General features: G+C 32.1%; 1 protein-coding gene and 1 long non-coding RNA gene across 26 annotated transcripts in view; one reads left to right on the top strand and one right to left on the bottom strand.

Moving 5' to 3' along the window:
• Nucleotides 1–21301, bottom strand: part of Foxp (forkhead box transcription factor P) — a 173129-nt gene that overhangs the window by 97155 nt on the left and 54673 nt on the right. For 22 of the 24 annotated variants that reach the window (XR_012480433.1, XR_012480434.1, XM_074253962.1 and 19 more), the window contains one exon: nt 513–614. The exons of 1 other annotated variant lie outside the window; for it this stretch is intronic. Coding sequence is in view for 16 of the 23 variants with exons in the window: in XM_074253956.1 (XP_074110057.1) it covers nt 513–614 (102 nt within the window). In the remaining 7 variants the exon portion in view is untranslated. Of the gene's footprint in view, nt 1–512; nt 615–4637; nt 4657–21301 lie in introns of those variants that run through there. One more of the 24 variants, XM_074253966.1, reaches the window with a different exon arrangement.
• Nucleotides 1–21301, top strand: part of LOC141534560 (uncharacterized) — an 89827-nt gene that overhangs the window by 35651 nt on the left and 32875 nt on the right. Inside the window, exons 3-5 of one of the 2 annotated variants that reach the window (XR_012480436.1) lie at nt 9312–9414; nt 20341–20428; nt 20530–20650. This is a non-coding gene — a long non-coding RNA (uncharacterized LOC141534560). Of the gene's footprint in view, nt 1–9311; nt 9415–20340; nt 20429–20529; nt 20651–21301 lie in introns of those variants that run through there. The other variant, XR_012480435.1, reaches the window with a different exon arrangement.

The following is a 21301-nucleotide window of genomic DNA, read 5'->3' as shown; positions in this document are numbered from 1 at the left end:
AATTATCTCCGTATATAAATATAAATAATAATATACAAAGCGAGATTGTTGCACCGAACACTGAAAATTGGTATGCAAAGCTCGTGAGAATAGCGAGTATTTAACTGTGCTTTATGGACTCTAAACCTCGAAATAGGCCGTTACGAGGTGATTTAATAGACAACAGATATTTCAAAGTACTTAAATAAACTAAACATCTCTGTTGAACGTTTATACCGGTATAAATCCAAATAAATATTTACTGTTATGTTAATAATAATAATAATTATTATTATTATTATAATCATATCCTGTTTTTTTTCTATCGGTACAACTATGACAGAGTATTTTAGCCTTGAAGAGCTGAGAATGATTGTTATTCTATGGATAGGTGTTAATCCTGGTGAGCTTTTTTTTTAATCAATTTTTTGTGGTAAAAAAATTCTTAATTTTGAGTGTTTCGTAACTTTTTATCTAACTTTTTTTTACTCGATACAATAATTTTTGAAATTTTATTAAATTAAAGTACTTACACTGGGTCGAATATGGCTGCGGGGATTAAGCTGCCAAGAAGTTTGTTGAAAGTGTTCTTTGCCCCAAGATCCAGTGTCGAATGGACTTTCACCAATATGTCCCTGTAACATTTATAAATATAAAGAAAAATTTAGAAAGATTTTTAGTTTTACAGTTTCGTGAAAAATTTTTTTTGATTCGGCCAAATTAAAAAAACAAAAACAAAATTAATAGAAAAAAATAAAAATAATAATAACAATAAAAAGAATGTAAGGAAGGAAGAGTCATTGTATACTTTCATAAATTTACGAGTTTCCCAGCGATTCTTTAGCTTGAATTTTTTTTATAATATATTCGTGGGGCGAGCGAGTCTTACCTCAGAACTCCTCCTTTTTTTCCTCCCAACTCTCTCCTCGGTCTCGCTCTTTATTTTGGTCTCTTTTCTCCAGCGACTTTACACCCCATAAGCCTTATTTTTCTTTTAACTTAACTTCTAACCTAGAATATCTCCGTAGGTTCGTAAATCATCCAGTATAATGAGAACACTTCGTCTTTCCCAATGCTCTCCTCGCAGAAGACGCACTTGACTTGCAACTTTTTTAAAATATAATTCTCGCATTAATACACACTGTAATTTTTTATCTTTTCTGAGCTTGTGTGTCTTATTCTATCCCCTAAAATCAATAATTTTTCCCCACATATTTATGCTACCTACCTACCTATTAAAGTAAACAAACTTGTCATTTTTTATCGAAATTCTTATTAATTACAATTATTTATTTAATAATTAAAGTAGTATCAATTCATATGGAGTAAAATTTTCAAAAAATTAAAGAAAAGGAGTATTAAAAATTACATATGTACATATATGTCCTTTTGACAATATAAAAAAATTTTCTGAGCTCAAGTTTGCTGAGCTTAATAACAAAGAAGATGTTTATTTCTCATTTGTGACTGTAGACAAAATAATACTTGCGTCAAAAGGATTTTGCGCATCGGTTATCACACTACCTAGCACACAACATAAAAGTTAGTATAGAAGTAAGTAGTTGTACTTATCCTTGATGTTGTCCGTTTACAAGTGAAGAGGTCAGAGTTTGTCAGTACTCAGCATGCTGTTATTTGCATGTTTTGTTTGCCCCATCATATTACTTTTATTTGTACTTCTGTATATATTTACGTGTCTTTTCCTTGTTCTGCTACTAAAGTCACCATTTCCATCTCTATTAAACCCATACACCCACACATATACGCTTACACAAAAAGTGTTGTATGTCCAGCTGCACGCTATATACTCTTACATGCAAATTAAATAGTTGCAAACATACGATAGCCCTTCTTTCAAAGACTTTAATACATAAAACGATATTTATAAGTAACTGACATATATCATACAATATATAAAATGTATACCCTTTTCCTTTGTATGTATACCCTTTTCTCGGGATGTTTCATATCTTTGACACATTATTTTTCTCTACTTTTATTTATTTATTTATTCTTATTAGCATTATACGAGTAGTGAGAAGCTTGCTAGAAAATGAATTGATTGGGGACGATCGATTAGCTCAAGTAATATGGACGTGTATTCATATGTGTAGTATATAAGTAGACATTTAATTATACATGAAAATATAACGTTACAGCTAGAGCTATTGTTAGAAATTTATAAATTATTGATAGATTGCATGAACTAAGAGTAACTTTTGTATTATTATCAAATTATGTTGTTTTAAACTGTTGGATTAAAGTTTTTATACTTTATACTTCATACAGTGTACCTTTAGTTCGCGAACTTTATATATACATGTTTTTTTTATTATTCGGTAATAGAACACCTATAAGATCTGTGGGGTGTGTGTGTCTTTTTTGTGATCGATTTTTAATGATACTTTATATGCATTGTCGATTATTAAATTTAACTGCGGAAATAATAGTTTCTGTTAATAATGTAAGACTGAGTGGATGAGCGTGTTAGTTTTTTTTTTTTTTTTTTTTTTTTTAATTTATTTATAGTGAAAAAGATTCTAACTATAAAACTATTTCTTCCCTTATTGTACACTGGAATGGAAAATAGTACTTGATTCAAGAGTAATATTATTGATTTGAGAATGAAATTACTTTAAAGAGAATCTGAATTTTTGGGTTAAGAATTTCTCTTGATAATTATTTTCTAATAGAAGAGATAAATTTAAAAAAAAAAAACGATTCTTTAAAATGAAAAATATTTTACTTCTTCTTTAAGAATTTTTATTAGAATTTTTTTTTGTTTGAAAATCAAATTATGTTGCAAAGAAATTTATCTCGGCATCCTCGAGTTTCATTTTCTCAATTCTTGAGTGAATTTTTTTAATTAAGTAAAATTAAATATCTCGAATAAAAATTAAAATTTCATAGAGAATATTTCTATTGAAACAGGTATTTTTTCGGAGTAGAAAATTATAAATGAATGTAAATTAATGATTAATTATCCAATTGTTCGAAGAAGTTGAACAAACGTAATATTGATTCAATTATAATGACAATAATGAATTAGTAAATGTCGGACAAAACGCAAATAGTAAATGAGTAGAAAGGATAGTCGATCTAAATGATCAGATAAAAATTAAATGAGGTATCAGATATATTTGCAATCGGTTTTAGTAATTAAAAGCATTAATAAATGGTATACAAAAGCTCACAGAAGCTTATAAATTTTCACGTTACTCGTGCCCGTGAATCGTAAGTAAATAATGACTGGGATTACATTGAGACTGGGAGTATATGTATGTATACTCAATTTATTATATTTACCCAGTCACAAAATAATTCACTGCTCTACCATCCACCAGTTTTCATATAAATTCATAAATTTTTTCCATGCCGCCGATTATTAGATCGGATGTAAGTAAATTTTAAAATTTATTTTCTTTCTCTGATTGCGGTTTGTATCTCAATTTACCCGAAGAATTCTCAGGTACGTGAGACGTAAGACGTCGTCTTGTACACACGAGGGGACGTTTAAAATTCCTCGCGTCAACCGTCAAAGTGTGTAGTAGAGTGAGCGTCATTTTTTGCGGAGTGTGCTTTCCAATTTTCGAATAATTGCCTAAATCAATTTTTATAAATAATATCGTTTATAATTTATTCATATTTTTAAATTTGTTATCTGTAATAATAAAAATGATTGAATGATTGACGGTAGATGTACTCAGAAAAAAGGGTTACAGCGCAGGAAATCTGGAGCCACACGCAGCTGTGACGCTGTGATTACATGTGCGGTGTTTGTCGACGGGATTTACAGATGCTGCACTAAAGTAAAGCGAGGCGTAAACGTCCCGATAAACAATATAAAAGCTTCCAAGCACGCTCATGACAACACGTTTGTATTATGTTTTACGTACAGACAACAGAACAATAACAATAACTGGTTTCTTTTTTTTTTTTTTTGTTTTTATAAATCGTAACAGCTAAGCGGAAGTTTAGAATTTTTTTTATAATAAAAATTATTATCCAGTTATTGTAAAGCTTTTTAATTTAACTTGATAGGAGTTAATGCTTTTTAGGTCATTAAATAAACAATTTCAATTAAAATACATACAACCCTTCGCTGATAAAAATAATCTGACTCAAGAGAAAAAATCTTGACCCAAGAATACCATTTCGAAGAAAATAAGTTTCTTGCACCAAGAAGAAAAATTCTTCAATCAAGAAATTATTCATAAATAATTGTTAATTAAATTGACTTAATTATAAAACTGATTATTTCAACATTGAAAAATTTTAAATTAACTTTATAAAAACAAAAAAAAAATTGTAAGCGCTCATAACCCTTTAAAAAATGTCACTACTCATAAAATAATTATAAGACATTTAGTTGAATATTTTTTATTAGAAAATAATCTATTAAAAAATTAGTAAAATGAAAATCAGCATTGAATAATTTCATTAAAATGTCAGGTGTCTGCTGGGGGTTTATGAATAAAGATTATAAAAATTAAGAATGTAATTATCGATTTAAATTTAATATGCTGTTCGCGAGGTCAAATGTCCGCAAATAATTGCAATAATAATAATGACAATTACAATTCACATGTAATGTAGGGGAAAAAAAAGTTTTCCTCTCAAAGTAAATTTAATTTAACTTATTTATTTTGTTTATTTACCTCGTGTTTTTTATTATTTTTAACAGCGTGGCATAGTGCGGAGTTGTCTCGGTAAATAGTGTAGCGTAGGTAGAGAGTGAGAGAGAGATAGTGAGGAAAAAAAGATTGAAAATTAAGTGAGGGACGAGCAGAGTTTGGTAGAGATGGAGAATAGTTGTGTAGTATAGAGCAAAGCAAATGAAATGTATTAATGTGGTCGAAGTAAAGTAAAGGCGGCTCTACTCGCATCATATCGAATCAGTGTATATTGTATATGTAGCCTCTAAAAATAAATGTGTTGTTTATTCACAAGTAAACCGGATGCCGGTGTTTGCTTTAGAGCAAATTGTTTTGTTCAGTTTTGTGTGGTTGTATATAGGCGTATAGAGAAACTAAACATTGGAGAGAACCGAGAAGAAATACTTAATACTTTATATTTTATTATTTTATTTTATTATGTGTGTATTGAACTACGCAATGTTACTTACGTCGGTTATCTTTAAATTCGATAATTTATAATATTTTTAATTACAATTGTTTATACTTCCGGTCGTAAATAATCTATCATATCTACTTTTTTTTTTTTTTCAATAACACTTGAGCAAGTAGTTTTTTTTATAAATAATTCGCACCTGCTTCAATTTGTTTTTTCTTCAATCCATAAATTATTTTTGTTATGAGCAGGCAAATATGATACTTGTGTTCATTTTTAAATCAATTTTTATTTATACACTGAGAGAAAAAATATTTGATTCAAGAAAAATATTCTCTTTAAAATTTCACTCTTGTTTCGAAATAATTACGTTCATTCGTAATAATTTAACTCAATTATCATTGGAGTATAAGATTCACTTATTCTTATATTTTATTCACCTGTAGAAACATCATAAAATTTTGAGTAAAATCCTTTGAGTTTTCGTAATTTATTAACACGTTAAGTTGGAGTTATTAGACTTCAATGTATGTGAATTATAAAACTGTTGATTAATCGCTCATTTTCATTTTTTATACATTCAAAAAAAAAAAAAAAATTAGTCAATTCTATGAACCTATGTTTCACTTAAAAATTCCTTTTCGGGGTAAAAATTATTGAAGACGTTGACTTGTTTCAAAAATATCAACAATGTTCAGATGTATTTTATTTTCAACTGATTTTATTCAAAATAATTTCTTGAATTAAGTAACTTCTTTTTTTTTAGTATTTTTTCAATCTATCAAATTACTAATTAATTATAAAGCTCCAAAAATAGTGAAAAAAAAGAATAAATTAAAAGCGTATTAACAAAAATCAAATTAAAAGCTGAGAGTGCAAAGTGTAACTGAAAACAAATGTAAAAAAAAAAAAAAAAACGAAGAAGTAAATTACCCGGGAGTAATCAGTCTAATTTAGTTAAGAGGTTCAGAGAGTACAAGTAACAACTAAGCTAGGTATCTTAGCTAGACTAGCCATTCTACTCAGCCCGAGCTTCGGTTGTGATTTCGAGGTGACTGAAGTAAAGGGCGTGTTGCAGGAGTGTACAAGAGAAGGATCTTGCTCTTAATCTTGATTTAATCCTTGACAAGCACTTAAGCGTTCCCTAAACTGCCATTAAATCGTTCTCTTACTTAACTGACGACACCGAGCTTAGTACAGTCACACTCCACGTAACACTTAACCCTTTCATCCACACACGCCTCAAGACCCGGCTAATTAAAACTAAAAAATAACTTTTTTAATTTACTATTATTTTTTTCAGCGTCAGTGAAATAAAAAATAATATTTATCCGTGATTTACGAGCTAAATAATCGAAAGTGATTACTATATTTCACGAAGGACTAAAGTTAAAATCTCTTGTGTACCGGGATAAGTTTTTATAAAAAAGGTGAAATAAAAGAAAAAATATATAATAATAAAATAAAATTGTCGAGGGTAGAAGTACCGAACAAACTTTTTTTATTTATGCTCGTAGCGAGCAAAGACGAGAGGAAGAAAGAAGATGGAGGATAGGATCGGAGGAAAGAAAGGGAAATGGCGTAGAGTTGCTGTTGCTGCGCTACTGCTGCTACCTAGTAGCTTCAAGTATCATATTTAATTTTTATTATATCAGTTGTATGCATTGGAGGGCCGGAATATGGAAACCAGGATATATCCGAGGGGTGTCGGGTGATAAGGGCCAAGGATGAGGGATGAATGTGTAAGAGTATGCCGAGGATGGGGGTGACTTTGGCGGACAAAAACTACCAACTCGCGGTGTACGCTACATATATATAGATATATACAGATAGATACATATAACTTATGCGAGGACTGGAAATAAGGGTGTATGTAAATATAACGTGATACATTGGACACTCGCTTATAAACACCCCATTTTTATTCCTGCCACGTCTTTTGCCACCCCCTTATAAACTCTGTACTGTTACTCTCCACATTCTTACGTTAACTACCTATTATTTTACTTTTCTAAACTCGGTACATCCTGCGGGCCAATTATTTTTGTTAAGCGACATTTTCACATTTTGTTTTAGATTATTTTTTTTTTTTAAGGAAGATTTATTTTTCTTAAATGCTTGGGTACATTAAAAGCCTTCTTTTTTATATTTTATCCAAGATTTATATTAAAATAATATTTCACAGCTCAAAAATTTGTTAAAATTTTTTCACAAAAATAACTACAAAAAGTTCAATTTAAAAGCATGAGAGAGAACTTACGTATAGCAACATCAGTTGGCGCTCTGGAGTACTAAAATATATGGGATAGCCATTTGACGAGCTAGTAGTGTCACAACTCTTACTAGAGGCGATTGAAATTGATTTAATTTTAATATTGAACAATAAAATCAATTATTTAATTGAATATCAGTTAGTTTTTGTCACTCTGCTCTGTACCGATCGTAAAAATGAAACGAAACCTATTTTACCCTCTGAATAAATTAATAATTCGATTATGAAACGAATAGAATGTTGAATGCTGTCAGTATGTATATTTCACCAATGTATAATTTTATAATACAGGATAAAAAGTCAGTGACTTGAAGATGAAAGTTCTATTGGTATTCCATGTAAATTCGACCGGTGTCAAATTGAATTTGGATATGGCTTACACAATCGACAACTCTCAGCCCGTGTATCATTGATTGACGCTGATTCGGTTGTCCTTTCTCTATACTTTATTTTTCTTCTTGACTCTATTTGGTGTCGTATATTTACATATACATATACATATAGATTTATCCAACGCCTCGAATATATTTTCGCACGAATAATATTCACGGTATGGTCATCGGGGTCACATGTCTAGGCCTCTTCAAATATAACTCAACCATTTTTTGTTTCTCTTGGTTATTTTTTATTTCCCTTCCGGACTTTATACGCTCGACAAAATTTTGTTTCTCTGCCAAATTCCACCATTCAAATTCGGCAAATAAACTCAAACTCTTCTTTATTACCGTGAAGAAAAATGAAAAATCCACCAGACAAATATTTAACCTCTTAAATTAAACAAATAAATTCCTGATAAAGTATCGCCATATTTATTATTAATACCGATAATATATCCCGACAAAATACATAGAGGGTGTATGTGTGTATGTGTATTAGCATTTTTTTGTTGTTTAAAACTGAAATATACTTTATGAGGGGTGAGTGTCGTAAAGAGAGTGCCCGAGTGCGTTGTCGGGACGTGCCTTCAACCGAGAAGGCACTGATCTCCAAATAAGTGGGGCCGCACTCTTCTGAATACAAAATATCTTTCTTCTGTACCATTATACATATACTAGTTTTAAGACGTGTATGTGCTATCATAACATTTCTAAAGGACTTGCCATGGACATTGAAAACTTACAGATAAGACACCTTTCATTCGCTTTTAGAATCGAAATATTCATTCACATTTATCAAATTACTTTTATTATTAGTAGCGATACTATTTGTAGCAGAGAAATTTTCCGCATTTTATAGAAAAAACTTGATTTGATTTGAAATAGAATTCAAAGAATTTTAATAAAAAAAAATAATAGAAGACTATGTGAGTCTTACATTTCAAAGATAGTTATCCCAAATAACGGCCAAAGCCGTTATTATTTGTAGATCAGAGAGTACGAAAGACTCGGGAAGTATCTAATTGTCGTAACGACCGCGATATGCAGGACCGCGCCATCTGGCTCATCGTATTTAAAGCTCGAGCAACCCTTATACACAGAATAACTTCAAATATGCCAAACTCGTTGAATGCTAACCGCTCTGCTATGCTGCACACACTTCTAACTACCAACTACCAAACAGAGTAAGCCAGCTTTTGCTCCTCGGTGTAGCCACCAGCTTCTAGCCACTACAGGAAACTTTACCCTTGAAGATCTTGGGCGTGTGCTGAGGTTTTGCTTAGATATCTCGGTACACTGCAATACTGTTTTCATTTCCCGTTTTCCACGTGCTCCCATCTGAATCTATGAAGTACACAATCGCTGTACTAATACCCGCACCAATTACAAACACTCGCGGCTTTTGCTATACACCCGCTTAGGTTTTAGCTAAATACTAAATACTAACGATACATTTATGTATACACAAGACAGAGGACTTGGAAACATTAAATTTTAGTAAAATGCTTCATTTTATTCAAGTTCATGTTCATGTTAGCCAACATTTGAGTAAAATTGCCCAATAAATGGAAAATTTTCTGAATGTTTGTAGAGTAATGTGTGTATGGTTGCAGAATCTGGTCGAATCGAGGCAGCTGGGGGTTCCCTAAGTCGTCATAGAGCTAGAACACGAACTACAAGTGAATGCAGGAACATGCGCAACGAGATATAATACAGGTAAGTGTGTACTCTTATCAACAGTAACCACACCCCTGTTTTTTTCCAAGTTTTCTACGGTCACTTTTGTTTTAATGTATCCAATCAAAAATTACGGTTGATTCGTTGTAATTATTCTTGGATATTAAAACTTATTGATCAAAATTTTTTTAGTTATGAATGAAAGAAAGCATTCTATAAAAAATTTTCCCGGTTATTAGGATATAGCAGAAAATATCAATAATCACATATAAACGTATCAGACTATGTCAGAAAATTATTTCATGGAATACTTTGTGTGTTGTTTTATTTTCATTTATATAAATAAAAAGTGACGACTGAAGAAAATTCAAATCAGTCGTTATGAATATTTAATACTCTTGAAGAGAAGCTAATATATTGATCCAGTAATTTGAGGCGTCAATTCACTATCCTGAATTACATAACATAAATTTTCAGTGAAATATTTGCACCTCAGCACTTTCTTTTTATAATTATCCATAAAAAAAGTCTTCTGAGCTCCGAAAACATGGCCGAAAAAGCTTATTGAACAAAAAATAATTCGCAAAGTATTCCTAAAGCGATAACCGCAAGGGTAAAAAAGCCAAACGTATAAAGCACGTATAACACTTACTCACGAATTTAATTGTGCAAACCCAAAGTCTAGTGAGAAAAGATACATTCTAACATAAATTTCGGTTTGCTCAGACAAGGGATCCCTTGTAGACTTGCTACAGTTTCGCCGGGAGTTTTCGTCCTGCGGTTAGCTTGGGATCGCAGTTATCTATTCGAAAACTCATCCACAAAAGTACTCACTAAAAATATTTTTTCGCCCTTCTTGTCTTTTGGCTCTACCCCACCCCAATTACAAACAACAATAAAGTCTCCAGTCTCCAGTCTGTAGTCTGATGAACCCTTTTTTTTTCGCCGAAAAAAGGAAAGCCTCCGTACTATCGGTTTAATTTTTTGTCACTAGAAGTAACGAATGATTCATGTACATATGAACATCACGAAACACAGATAGATCCTCAGGAAACGTCGAGGATTTTGCAGTGTTCATCTTCTATCAATTTAAATCGTGCTTTTATATTTTTAGCTTTTCGTTTTTTGACAGCGGAGTAAATGGGAAGGGAACGGGTGAGCCCAAAGGGTTTTTAAAAGTATACAAGTGTGTAAATACCAGTCTAGTGTACTCACTAGTCTGGTGTTGAGAGGGTGGATGGCGTTAGCATTCGAACGAACGAATTTATCAAGGCAAGTTTTGCCCTTGATAAATCCCCACCCTGGCCATTGTAATGATATTAGAAGAAGTAGAAGTAGAAGTAGTTGTTGTAGCTGTAGTAGTGGTTGGTACGTCTCTCCCCACTTCTATTCTCGTTACCCCGTGTTTTAATGAGACTCTTTTCTACTCGTCTCGGCTAAATGCTGTGCCAAACCTCGTTTCGGCGATACCGATCAGACGGCAACCCTTTCTCTCTCTCTCTCTATCTCCTTCTCTCACTCACACTACTCATTCTCTCTTGTTCGTTCTTACTGTTTTTAGGGCCCGGGATTTAACATCTTTTTCTTTCTTACCACCACTCGCATTATCAGAAGTTATAGTTCAGTTGAGTCTATATAGATCCTCTACTCTTTATTATCGTCAGCAGACGGACAAGTAAAGCCAACGTCTCGTCTCGTACCTCCGTACTCTTGGTTCCGTTTTTCATTCGTGGCAAGTTCCGGCAGTCAAGTTTTGCACAACTTTAAGTTTTAAACCATCCAACTAACTGTATTGCTGATTATCTTTTTTTTAACTCCTTCCACAACAAGTACTTTCGCAAACCAATTTATTTTACAAGTCTCTTGATTTTTTTTTTTTTTTTATTATTTTCGAGTTTCAACTTAAAAAATTAATAATTATCAAAAGGTGAGATTTAAAAAAAACGAGCAGTTATTAGATTCTCGGGAAAAAATTTTCACATATTGTTATTTTTTGTGGCAAGAGCAAATTTAGATTTTAATCTAAAAAGCATGTTTTTTCCATAAAAAAATATTGAGGAAATTTTTTTTCAATATAAAAATTTATTTTTTATATTAATTTAAGAGAAAAGATAATTTTAATTGAAAAAATTTCTAAATATTTCAGAGAAACATTGATTTAAATTTTTGTGAAATTTAAAGCGAATCAAAATGATCCAAGTTCTTTATTTCGTAAAAATACCATCGCTTGTATTTATATTTTGGCAATTACCAGTGGGTCAAATTGTAACGAAAATAAATACGTGAGAGGTCAAATCAATAGAAAGCTCACACACTTTACAACAAGTATTGTTGTTAAATGTACATATATTTTCTAGCCTTACAGCCTTTATCTGATATCTCAGACCGCCTCCTTTCCTTGTACGGAAGATCAATTGATGTACTGATTTATTTCTATATTTTAAAATACATATTTTAACGTCAACCGCGTCAAATATCAGAATACGAAGGATAATAAAACCTCCGGTAGGAATTTTTATGTACACCAATATATACATTTATCCTCAAGTTTATATATTTTTTATTTCGATACTCACAATTATTATTTTCACTGATGAGTAAATGCTAAAATCTCGACAAATATAAGCTCACCATACCACAGCTTACGGCATAAATTACATGAAAATCATTTTAAGAGACATTAATATATTTATTTATTCATTTGTACATATATATATATATATATATATATATATATATATATATATATATATATATATATATATATATATATATGTGAATTCATTTGACCTGGATGTATTATTAATCTGTCATTTTCATTTTATTATTACCAACTACTGTAACCAAGGACTAGACCGCATTTACTTTATACTTTAACTTCGCTCATCAACTTCCATCTTAATGTGTCTGACTTTTAATTGACCGTAATCAAATCCACACTTCAATTAAGTGATCACTTTATTTTTTTCCTACCCGCAATTCAATTATTTATTTGCCTTTTTTTTTGTATCAAAAATTTTTCTTTTAATTTTTATTCAACAATTATATTGTAAATTAATTTAACGTCAATTAAACCATACAATTAAAAATTAATTGTAGTAATATCATTTTTATTTTAAAATATCATGTGACATTGTTTGCTAATTAAAATCCAATAACTGTGAAATAAAAGCAATATTATAATTTTATTTTCAACAGTCACAATTAAGTAAATAAATCATGAAAATTGTTTTTTAAAAAAATTATTTGAGTTTAAAAAATTGACCTTCTAAATAATTCCGGGCGTAGAATTATTTACTCGAGTAATTAAAATAAAATAAACGATAAGTGATAACTTGAAAATTGTTCTGATGAATATTAATTAGCGACATCAATATAGTGCTATTGCTATCACTGTTGGTATTGCGATTGCTATTCATAGAGTGGTAATAAGTAATAAATAATAGTTAATAGCTCACCCGAAAAGCGATTAGAGTAAATCGAGTTGGTCAAGAAAAGGGACGAAAGTAACACAGAGTAACCCTCCTCTTAGTCGGGTATCGGGTAGTTAGGCCAGTCTTAAATCGCGGAAGGAGGCCCAGCGAGTCATGACAAAATAGCGTGATTACCAACCATCAAATAAACACTAGTGTAACCTCTGCTGATGTTATTCCTTAGGATATAGTATATTATAGTATCGTTGGAGTAATGCTACCTTAAAAATCCACCGCTCTTTCTCCCCTTACTTTTTTAGCTTACGTCGACCCTCACATGTATTAATAAAAAAAAAAAAAAAAAAATTCTAAATGATAATAATAATAATGATCTTTGAAAAATAATAAATGCAGTGACAAGTTTTTCAATAAAAATTTTATTTATGCAGTTAATTTTTGTCCATTATGTTAATTGGATAATAACAAAATTATCGGGACGATAAACTTGGCAAACAGCTCGCGTAATATTGTTACTAAAGCGTTAACCGTAGAGTTGTATATAGGCATAGAAAGATATATAATAACTGGGCGATAGGGTGGGATTGAGAACGCGACTTGCTCTTAATTGCAAATTGGTGAAATAATTGAAACAACTCTCGTAAAAATAGTTTTAAAGTCGTAATTTGGTCGTAAAAGTTGCGACCGCAATGCACGACCATTATGGGTTTAATGTTAAACAGCTAAAGCAGAACCTTCAGCCAAACTTGCTGGATTTCACCAGGGGGTGATTTTTTAGGGTCGAAAGCTGTTGCTGGGAACAATAATTTTAATTGAGATATATCTCGATACATTTCAGTACTTATGGTGAGATTAGTTTTTTTTTTCATATTCAACAATTAATAATAAATTAATTAATAATAAGAAAACAAATATTCATGGAAAATATTAAAAAAAATATACATCAGAGCAAGTTTCACCCGTCTTTATCTTTAATCTGTAAACTTGGGAGCACAACGCGTCCTCACCCCGTTCTTGAGTAGCTTCCCAGAACATTCGCCGTAGGCTGTTCCGTCTTTATCTCAACATCTTTTTCTCTTTCTCTGCTTGTACCTTTACTGTGGGCTCGGGTGTATACCAGCAAGCCCAGAAAATCAGAGAGTGAGATAATTACGGTCGAAAGCGCGGATATTATTTAACCAACGTTTTGCTGCATGAGAGGGCGGCGAGGATGATGCTTGCTTGGTCTCGCTGTTTCAAGAGTAAGAGTTAGAGGATAACCGACATAGACTCAAAGCAAGAAGAGTAACCAGGCTTTAGCTGCGTTCTTATACAGTCTACTACAGTATGAACACTCCAATCAAATGTAGTTGACGCCACGTTAATTTATTACGAGTCTAAATTAGTATTTAGTCATCCGCGATCAAAAAACATCAAAATTTACAGTAAAATTAAAAGCTAATAGTTTTTACGGTTAAATAAATTTTATTTTATTTTATTATATGAGTCTGGAGCTTTTATAGGCGATTAGTGGAAAAATTAACATTGAGAGCTGATACATATCTGAGCAAATGGCTGTACAACCCTCTCGATGTTTCTGTGGCTTGTATCTCCTCGGGCCTATTACAATTTACAGTACCGAGTTAAGAAATCTCTAACTTTTCGTGTTAATTTTAAACGTCTGAGGTACTAGCGGAAATTAAGGAGGAAAATTCTTGAATCAAAATCAATTTTTTGGTTCACAAATTTTTAATTTAAGATGACCAAACTTTAAACTTACTTTTTTTCTGTTGAAAACTTTTTTTCTTATTGATTTACAATTAATTGTTAAGGCCTAAAATAATACACTCAACTAGGCCTTAATTTATTTTTCTCTTAAAAAACATTTTTATACAAGAGAAAAATTGAATAAAATTTCATCGTCATATTATACAACGATGTAACTGACAAGAGACAGAGACAAAAAAAGAAATAAACAATCAGAAAGAAGAAAAGAGCACAATTACCAAAAGAGAAGTACAATGTACAATGGAGGTAAATTTTATCGAGTTAGCATTTGAAAAGCTGGAACAACAGACATAACAAGCTTCATTTTATTAAATATTATATTAAAATAAAATGAAATTAAAAAATAGGTTTTTTTTATCCATTCCCGTCTCTATTATTCGCGTGTTGTTGTAAAGACTTTTGGGATATTGGGTTGCAGTAATAATGCTCATACCGGCTCGTTATCACCAGTCATCCCTCTTCCGCAGTTTGTTTTTTAAGCCTTCAGGCTAATGTGACTTTTTATCTATCTCACTATTGTTATTTTTCTTTCAACACTTTTTATCCCCCTTATTCATATTTGTGTTTTGTTTTTGTTTTATTCCTCGTTTTTCACCGTTTATTCCGTTCTTTGAATCAAACTTTGTGCTTTATACTTTATACTTTATACACAAAGTGTTAAAGTTTGTCGAAGAACACGAAAAATTCCGGACATGACCTGTTTACACCAGCTACCGTTTGTCTTTAGACTTTTAAATTAACGCCAGGTGCTTCGGATGGTCGTTTACAACTTACACACTCCTTATTCATATTTTTATTTCGTGTTTGCTGTATTTCATACTTCAATCGATATTCATAAGATATTTTTATTTATTCAATAGAAATAATTTATTCAATCAAAAAAAATTTGTCAAAAAATTTATAAAATTCAATTTATTTTCGTCCTCATGACCATTTATGACCAGATCGGGGCACACACGGCCATATCAAAAATTTTTGATGGATAATCATAAAATCTTCAGCTTGTGTAATTATGGCATCATTACTTAGCTGTTGAGATAAAAAAGAAAAAACAAAATAAAATAATAATTTGAAGAAAAACGCCGGAGGACAAGGGATGAAAGTGCCTTGGTAGGGTTGCTTGAAAAGTTGCTGTATAAACAGAAGTTACCTAAGTACATTACAAACTGTAATGGCGAATCGGTGGTGCTTGGATGCTTGTTCTAACAACCGCCCAATGAGTGAGTAAAGATGTGTAAGTACATGTACCCAGAAGAAGAGAGAAAATGAGAATAAAAAGGAAAAGGAGCCTCTGAGCAAAGGCAACCTCGGAACATTTATTATGCGATATTGTTATAAGAAAATTGCGTTTTTATATTATAAGTGGAACGAACAAAATCGTTTTTTTCTTACACAGACTGTTGGGCCCGGGTGTGGGTGATTATGTTTTCTTTTCTTAAAACTTCTGCTAACCATATCGATGTCTACTTAATTATCTTCTGTGATTAAGTTATTTAATTTTTTTTGTCAATAAAATTATTGTTATTTTTATCTAGAATATTATTAATTTTCTTTTAAAAATATAGTTGATAACTCATTTCATTTTTATCGGTGCATTCAGACTATTTTATTACTATTTATGTTTTATCGGGCATTCATTAAGTTATATTTTATAGTTGTAATTGTAATAAATCAATATCATGAAGGTTACGGTTACTATCGAGGATGATGGTTTTTCATATGAACTTTTCTTAGTTTAGATGATAACTATTAACTTTAATTGAGATTGTTTATTTAAGAACCTAAGTAGTCTTTACTTTCTATCGAGTTAAATTAAAAAAACTTTACAATAATTAAATGATTTTTATTATTTAATTTTCTCCATGTAGTTTTTTTACTTCAGTATAGATATTGCGCCAGAGGAAGCAATAGAATCCATTAAAAACATTTTTAATTTATCTTTCTTTATTTCTAAGCTTTCCCGTGGACTTGTTCTCTTAGTCGACTTTATCTGGTTGGTCTCGTCTTTTTTTGGAAGCCCTTTTTTAGTCACTCCATCGTCAGAAGACAAAGGAAACGCAAATGTCGGTGGCTGTTAGTCCACGTGTCGTGTGGAATCCAAGAGCCCAAGCCTCACATTCACATCTACTGTCTACATACGAACATCGGTGGTACATTCGGAATGAGGATCGATAACGATACGAGGGTATGTTTTCGGGAATAGGACGCACGTTAAATACGTATCCAAAAAGAGTTGATTTTAGGCTGTTGAATAAACGGGGACAGATACGTCTGGCGGACATGCATCGCGCATACCACACCACCAGAATGGGAAGAAATAATAAAACCCGGCGTTAGCCTCGGGCTAACAGTGTCACTGAACAACTGAAGGCGTAAAGGAAAGAAATCCGACGTACTACCCCGTACTAAAATGTTCGTGTAAAGTATACGTTTAATTTGTCACATATAAGTTTATATTCAGCACTCGTATTCTCGACACTCTTATCTACTTTTTTCTTCTCATCCAACGACTCTAACATTTATTTAAAAAAAAAAAATTTTATAAAAGAAAGCTCATGAATTAATGAATAAATAAAAAATCTAAAATTGCTTTGAAAAAAGTTCAATTAACGTGTAATCAAACCGAGAATGTGTTGAATCGGAAGAGATGAACGAAAATATACTCCAGAAAGCACACTTGGATTATAAAAGTATTATAAAGTGTACTGTATGTATGCAATATGGATGGAGAATAAGAGAATAGCAGCACGCGATGACGTGATTCTATCGATTATCAAACAAATATTATGCACTCCCTTGCCGTCTTTCTGCGTCATCTGCATCGTATCGAGGCCTCCGGGTATTCCGGACTGATATACTTCCATACTTTCTACCAAACCTCCCCTTTTAATAACAAACAAAAAATCTTCGGTGCTTATTTTTAACTTTTTGATTTTGAGGGATTATACGGTAGAAAAAAAAATTGAACCAACAAAATTCTTTGGAGAACTATATTGTCTTATTCTAGGTAGAAAAATTCGCGAATTAAGAAAGTTTTCTTGATTTAACTAAAAGTTACTTGATTCAAAAATTTTTCATTTTAATTCAAGACAGTGGAATTTTTTAAAATTATTTTCTTGGTTTAAGAATTTATATTTTTATTTAAAAGTGATTTTTATCAATTTGTTTTAAGAGATTTTTTAATTGTTTAATATTAAAATTGATATACGTTTAGTAGAAATTTAAATTGTTTATAAATATACAAAATATTTTCCATACTCATTAATCCTTGGATCAATTACTGAATAATATAATCAAAAAATATGAAACTGATTTTATCTGCCGTTTTATGTAAGTTCTAACGTTCTAAAACGGTTTTATAAATATCCGTATAATTTGGAAAATTCTCCTTCGAATATATTAAAATGAAATAAAATTTATTCTTAAAAATTCTAAGTGCGATGGCCTCTCTATAATTTGCAGCAAAACTCTCGCAAAAGCAAAGAATGCATTCGTCGAACAATCGATCCATGAAGGAATAGAAAATTCAAAAGCAAACCCAGCAGATTGTAGTGAAGTAAACAAACGTCAGCAGTCCCCTACCCGCGCCAGTCCTCTTTTTCTGGGCAGCCCATCTCTGATTGCTAATGAATCCTAACGCTATTATGCATGCAACAACTGAAATAAAAAAACCTTAGGTCTCGGACACACATTGCCGGAAACGTTGCCGCTGCCCCGTTGAAGCTAGAGCAGAAGCTGAGGGTCACGTTACCCACTTTCAATGCTATACATTTTCTCGGTGGTTTTATTTGTACACATGTGAGTGGTGAAGGTGTGAGTGTAGGTGTATACAGCTACTACATTCTTCAGTAACTACCCCAGTTAGCAGAGACTGTACTGGTGGTGGTGCTGATGACAATGTCCAGTATGCGTGGGACATGCTCTTGGGACACAAAGAGTTGAGCAAATACTGACGCTTACTGAAGGGGACAGATATGCTTCCTCTATATTTGTATTTATGTGTATCCTCTGTATGTGTGGGTGTATGTCGTCGCTGATACGAAGGGTGGATAAGAGAAAGAAGGGAGGAAGAGAAAGCTCCACTATTGCTAGGAATCCTGACGCATTATTGCAGCGACCTCTCGGCAAGTAATCCCGAATATGCTCCATGGGCACTTCGTTAGCAAAGTCCTTTTTGCTTGTTACCTTCAGTTACTTCACCGATTTCATTTTGTCGCCATCTGCAGTCTATATGGTCTATAGTCTACAGTCTGTCAATTAGAAATCAAATTTTTTTGTGTATACATACGAAAATTTTTATTTTTTTCACGCCCTTTCGCGTCTTTATTTACGGTCAATTCAGTTTGTTGATTTTCATTAGGCAAATTTTTGTTTGGAAGGATTTTTTTTTGCAGAAAGGTTTTGGTGAAAATTTTTTGTAATAAAGGTTAAAATTGTGTCAATGCTTGAGCTTGTTAGCATTATTGAGATAATAAATTATAAAAAAGGATATCTTGCTTTTTTAGTTTAAAAACTTATTTTTAAAGATCAAAATTATCTTGATTGAACCTTTCTTTGGGTAAGAAAAGTAAGTTACAGAAAATAAGAGTTAGAAAAATTCATCGAATGAGAAAAAAAAATGTATTACATTACTATATTGTCAGGAAAGTAAAATAAAACTATCAATAGTCGAAGAAGGAACAAGGGAAATCCTTATAATAGAAATCTATTTGTCACGACTGCTTTAACATTTCGACGCATGGGTTTTCTTCAGAGCTTCTATCAGTAGTATTGAATAGAATAGGAAAATCTTATACTCGGTGTGCGTGGAAAAAAACTATAAAATTTATCATCTAAGCACAAATAACATGCAACTTTATTGCGAAAATAAATAAATGAAGATAATTATTATAATAATATTAATTATTATTATTATCATCATCATTCATATTATTAGGTCCATGAGTAAAAATTCCAATCGGATTTAATTCATAAGTCCTAACCAGATAGAAATCTTGTAAAATGTCCCGGCGAAGACAAATATTGTGAGGATCAACGGACTGAGTCGTAATTTATTTTCCCGTATCTCTTCTTCAGCGGGTCCAAGGACTTAAAATAACATTTGCATACAACAAATATAAACTCGATAATAATAATAAATATTTTCAATTAATTAACTAAATGTTGTTGCTATCCAGCAAATAGTCCTGTGTATTTATATAAATAACACAACAAAATTATACAGACTATTATTTTTGTCGGCGGAGGAAAACTACCCTATTATATACCCTATCCTACTCCTCCAACTATATCTAACTTTATTTCATTTTAATTCACCCTCTCAAGTATTTTTTCCTCCCGAGTTTTTTCACACGTACTACACCACGTTCTTGTTAACAAGGGGCTTGTAAATTCATTGACCAGCTAAATACCAACCCAATTTTTTCCGACCATCAGATTTAAGTTGGTAATTTTTTTATTAAGTACTTAACATTTATTTTGTGATCCTAAATTAACTTTAAACTTCTGGGAACATAAATATTTAAATAAATATTAATATTTTTTTTTTTTTCATATAAATCAAGCTTGGTATTATTGGCTTTGACAAAAAAATTTCATCGATAAAAGCACGAAATATTTACCAGAAATGAATAACACACTCTTAGATTGATTTAACATAAAAATAAATTTATAAGAGACGATCCAGTAAATAATAAATTTAATTAAACTTTGATTTGTTTCTTGAGATTAAGGCTATAAACAACCGTGCAATTTTCTGTCACAATAGGGCCCTTGGACAAAGAGCTTAAGAGAAGCAAAAGGTCCAGCCGTGGAGAGTTCCCGCGGAACGAAGAGGAGTATCGCCGGACAATGCGGTGAGTCGAGCAGTAGCCCATAAATTGATTTGCTAAAGCGTTTCTGAAAAAGCTTTGCCAAGCAACTGTATAGAACTATAAAACATAATACTGTTATGTAGACCAACAGGGTAGCCAAGGTAGTACAAGTACCTAGCGGGCTTTTGTGCTTATGCGGAAAAATAACGTCGCCAGAAGGTGATTGTATTTATGTTACATAATTACACCACAAGCGGCGCAGAGAATAGAGCTTGGGAGTAAAGTGGACATAGGAAGGGTGGGGGAGGGTGCCAAAAAATTAAAAAAAGCGAGCATCGTGGATAAAAACAAAAAGCCGCTGAGAAAAAGTTTTTCGGGCTTACGCTATACAACTCCTATCCGCGGCGAGGTCTAGCCGGACCTTTTGCAACGCTGCAACCCCTTTTCTCGCCACCATTAACATCGCTCCGACATTATATAGGCACCGAAAAAAAAGGTACACCGAGTCGGTTCTATACCCTCGTAATCTGCCCGCACTGGCCCCTCTCTCCTTCTCTCTCGCTCGGGCATCCAGAAAACGCCGTACCCGTGGCTAATGAATAGAAATAATTTCTCGTGAAATTGTGCTTTTCGGTAGTTTTCAATTAACCCACCTCGCGAGCGCGTGGCTTTGTGAATGGGGCTTTAAGTTTTTATTCCTGCGCCAGGTTCTATAGACTGCAATTATAATTTTTACTTCTCTCACTCTACTCGCCACTTACCTTCTTTCCACCCACTCGAGAGAGTCTCTCACTCTCTCTTACACTTTCACTCGGCCCTCAAAAATCCACAGAACCAGAATTTGACTCAACGTGCTAAAGTTGCAATACTATTTTAACAATTCTCATTTTTTTTATCAACATTTCATTAGTCATT

This window comes from Cotesia typhae, unplaced genomic scaffold (assembly GCF_013202065.1).
Source record: "Cotesia typhae breed Kobodo isofemale line unplaced genomic scaffold, CoteBio_Ctyphae scaffold_13, whole genome shotgun sequence".
Classification (NCBI taxonomy): domain Eukaryota; kingdom Metazoa; phylum Arthropoda; class Insecta; order Hymenoptera; family Braconidae; genus Cotesia; species Cotesia typhae.
Note: the sequence above shows the minus strand (reverse complement) of the source record. Positions and strands in the feature narration are given on the sequence as shown.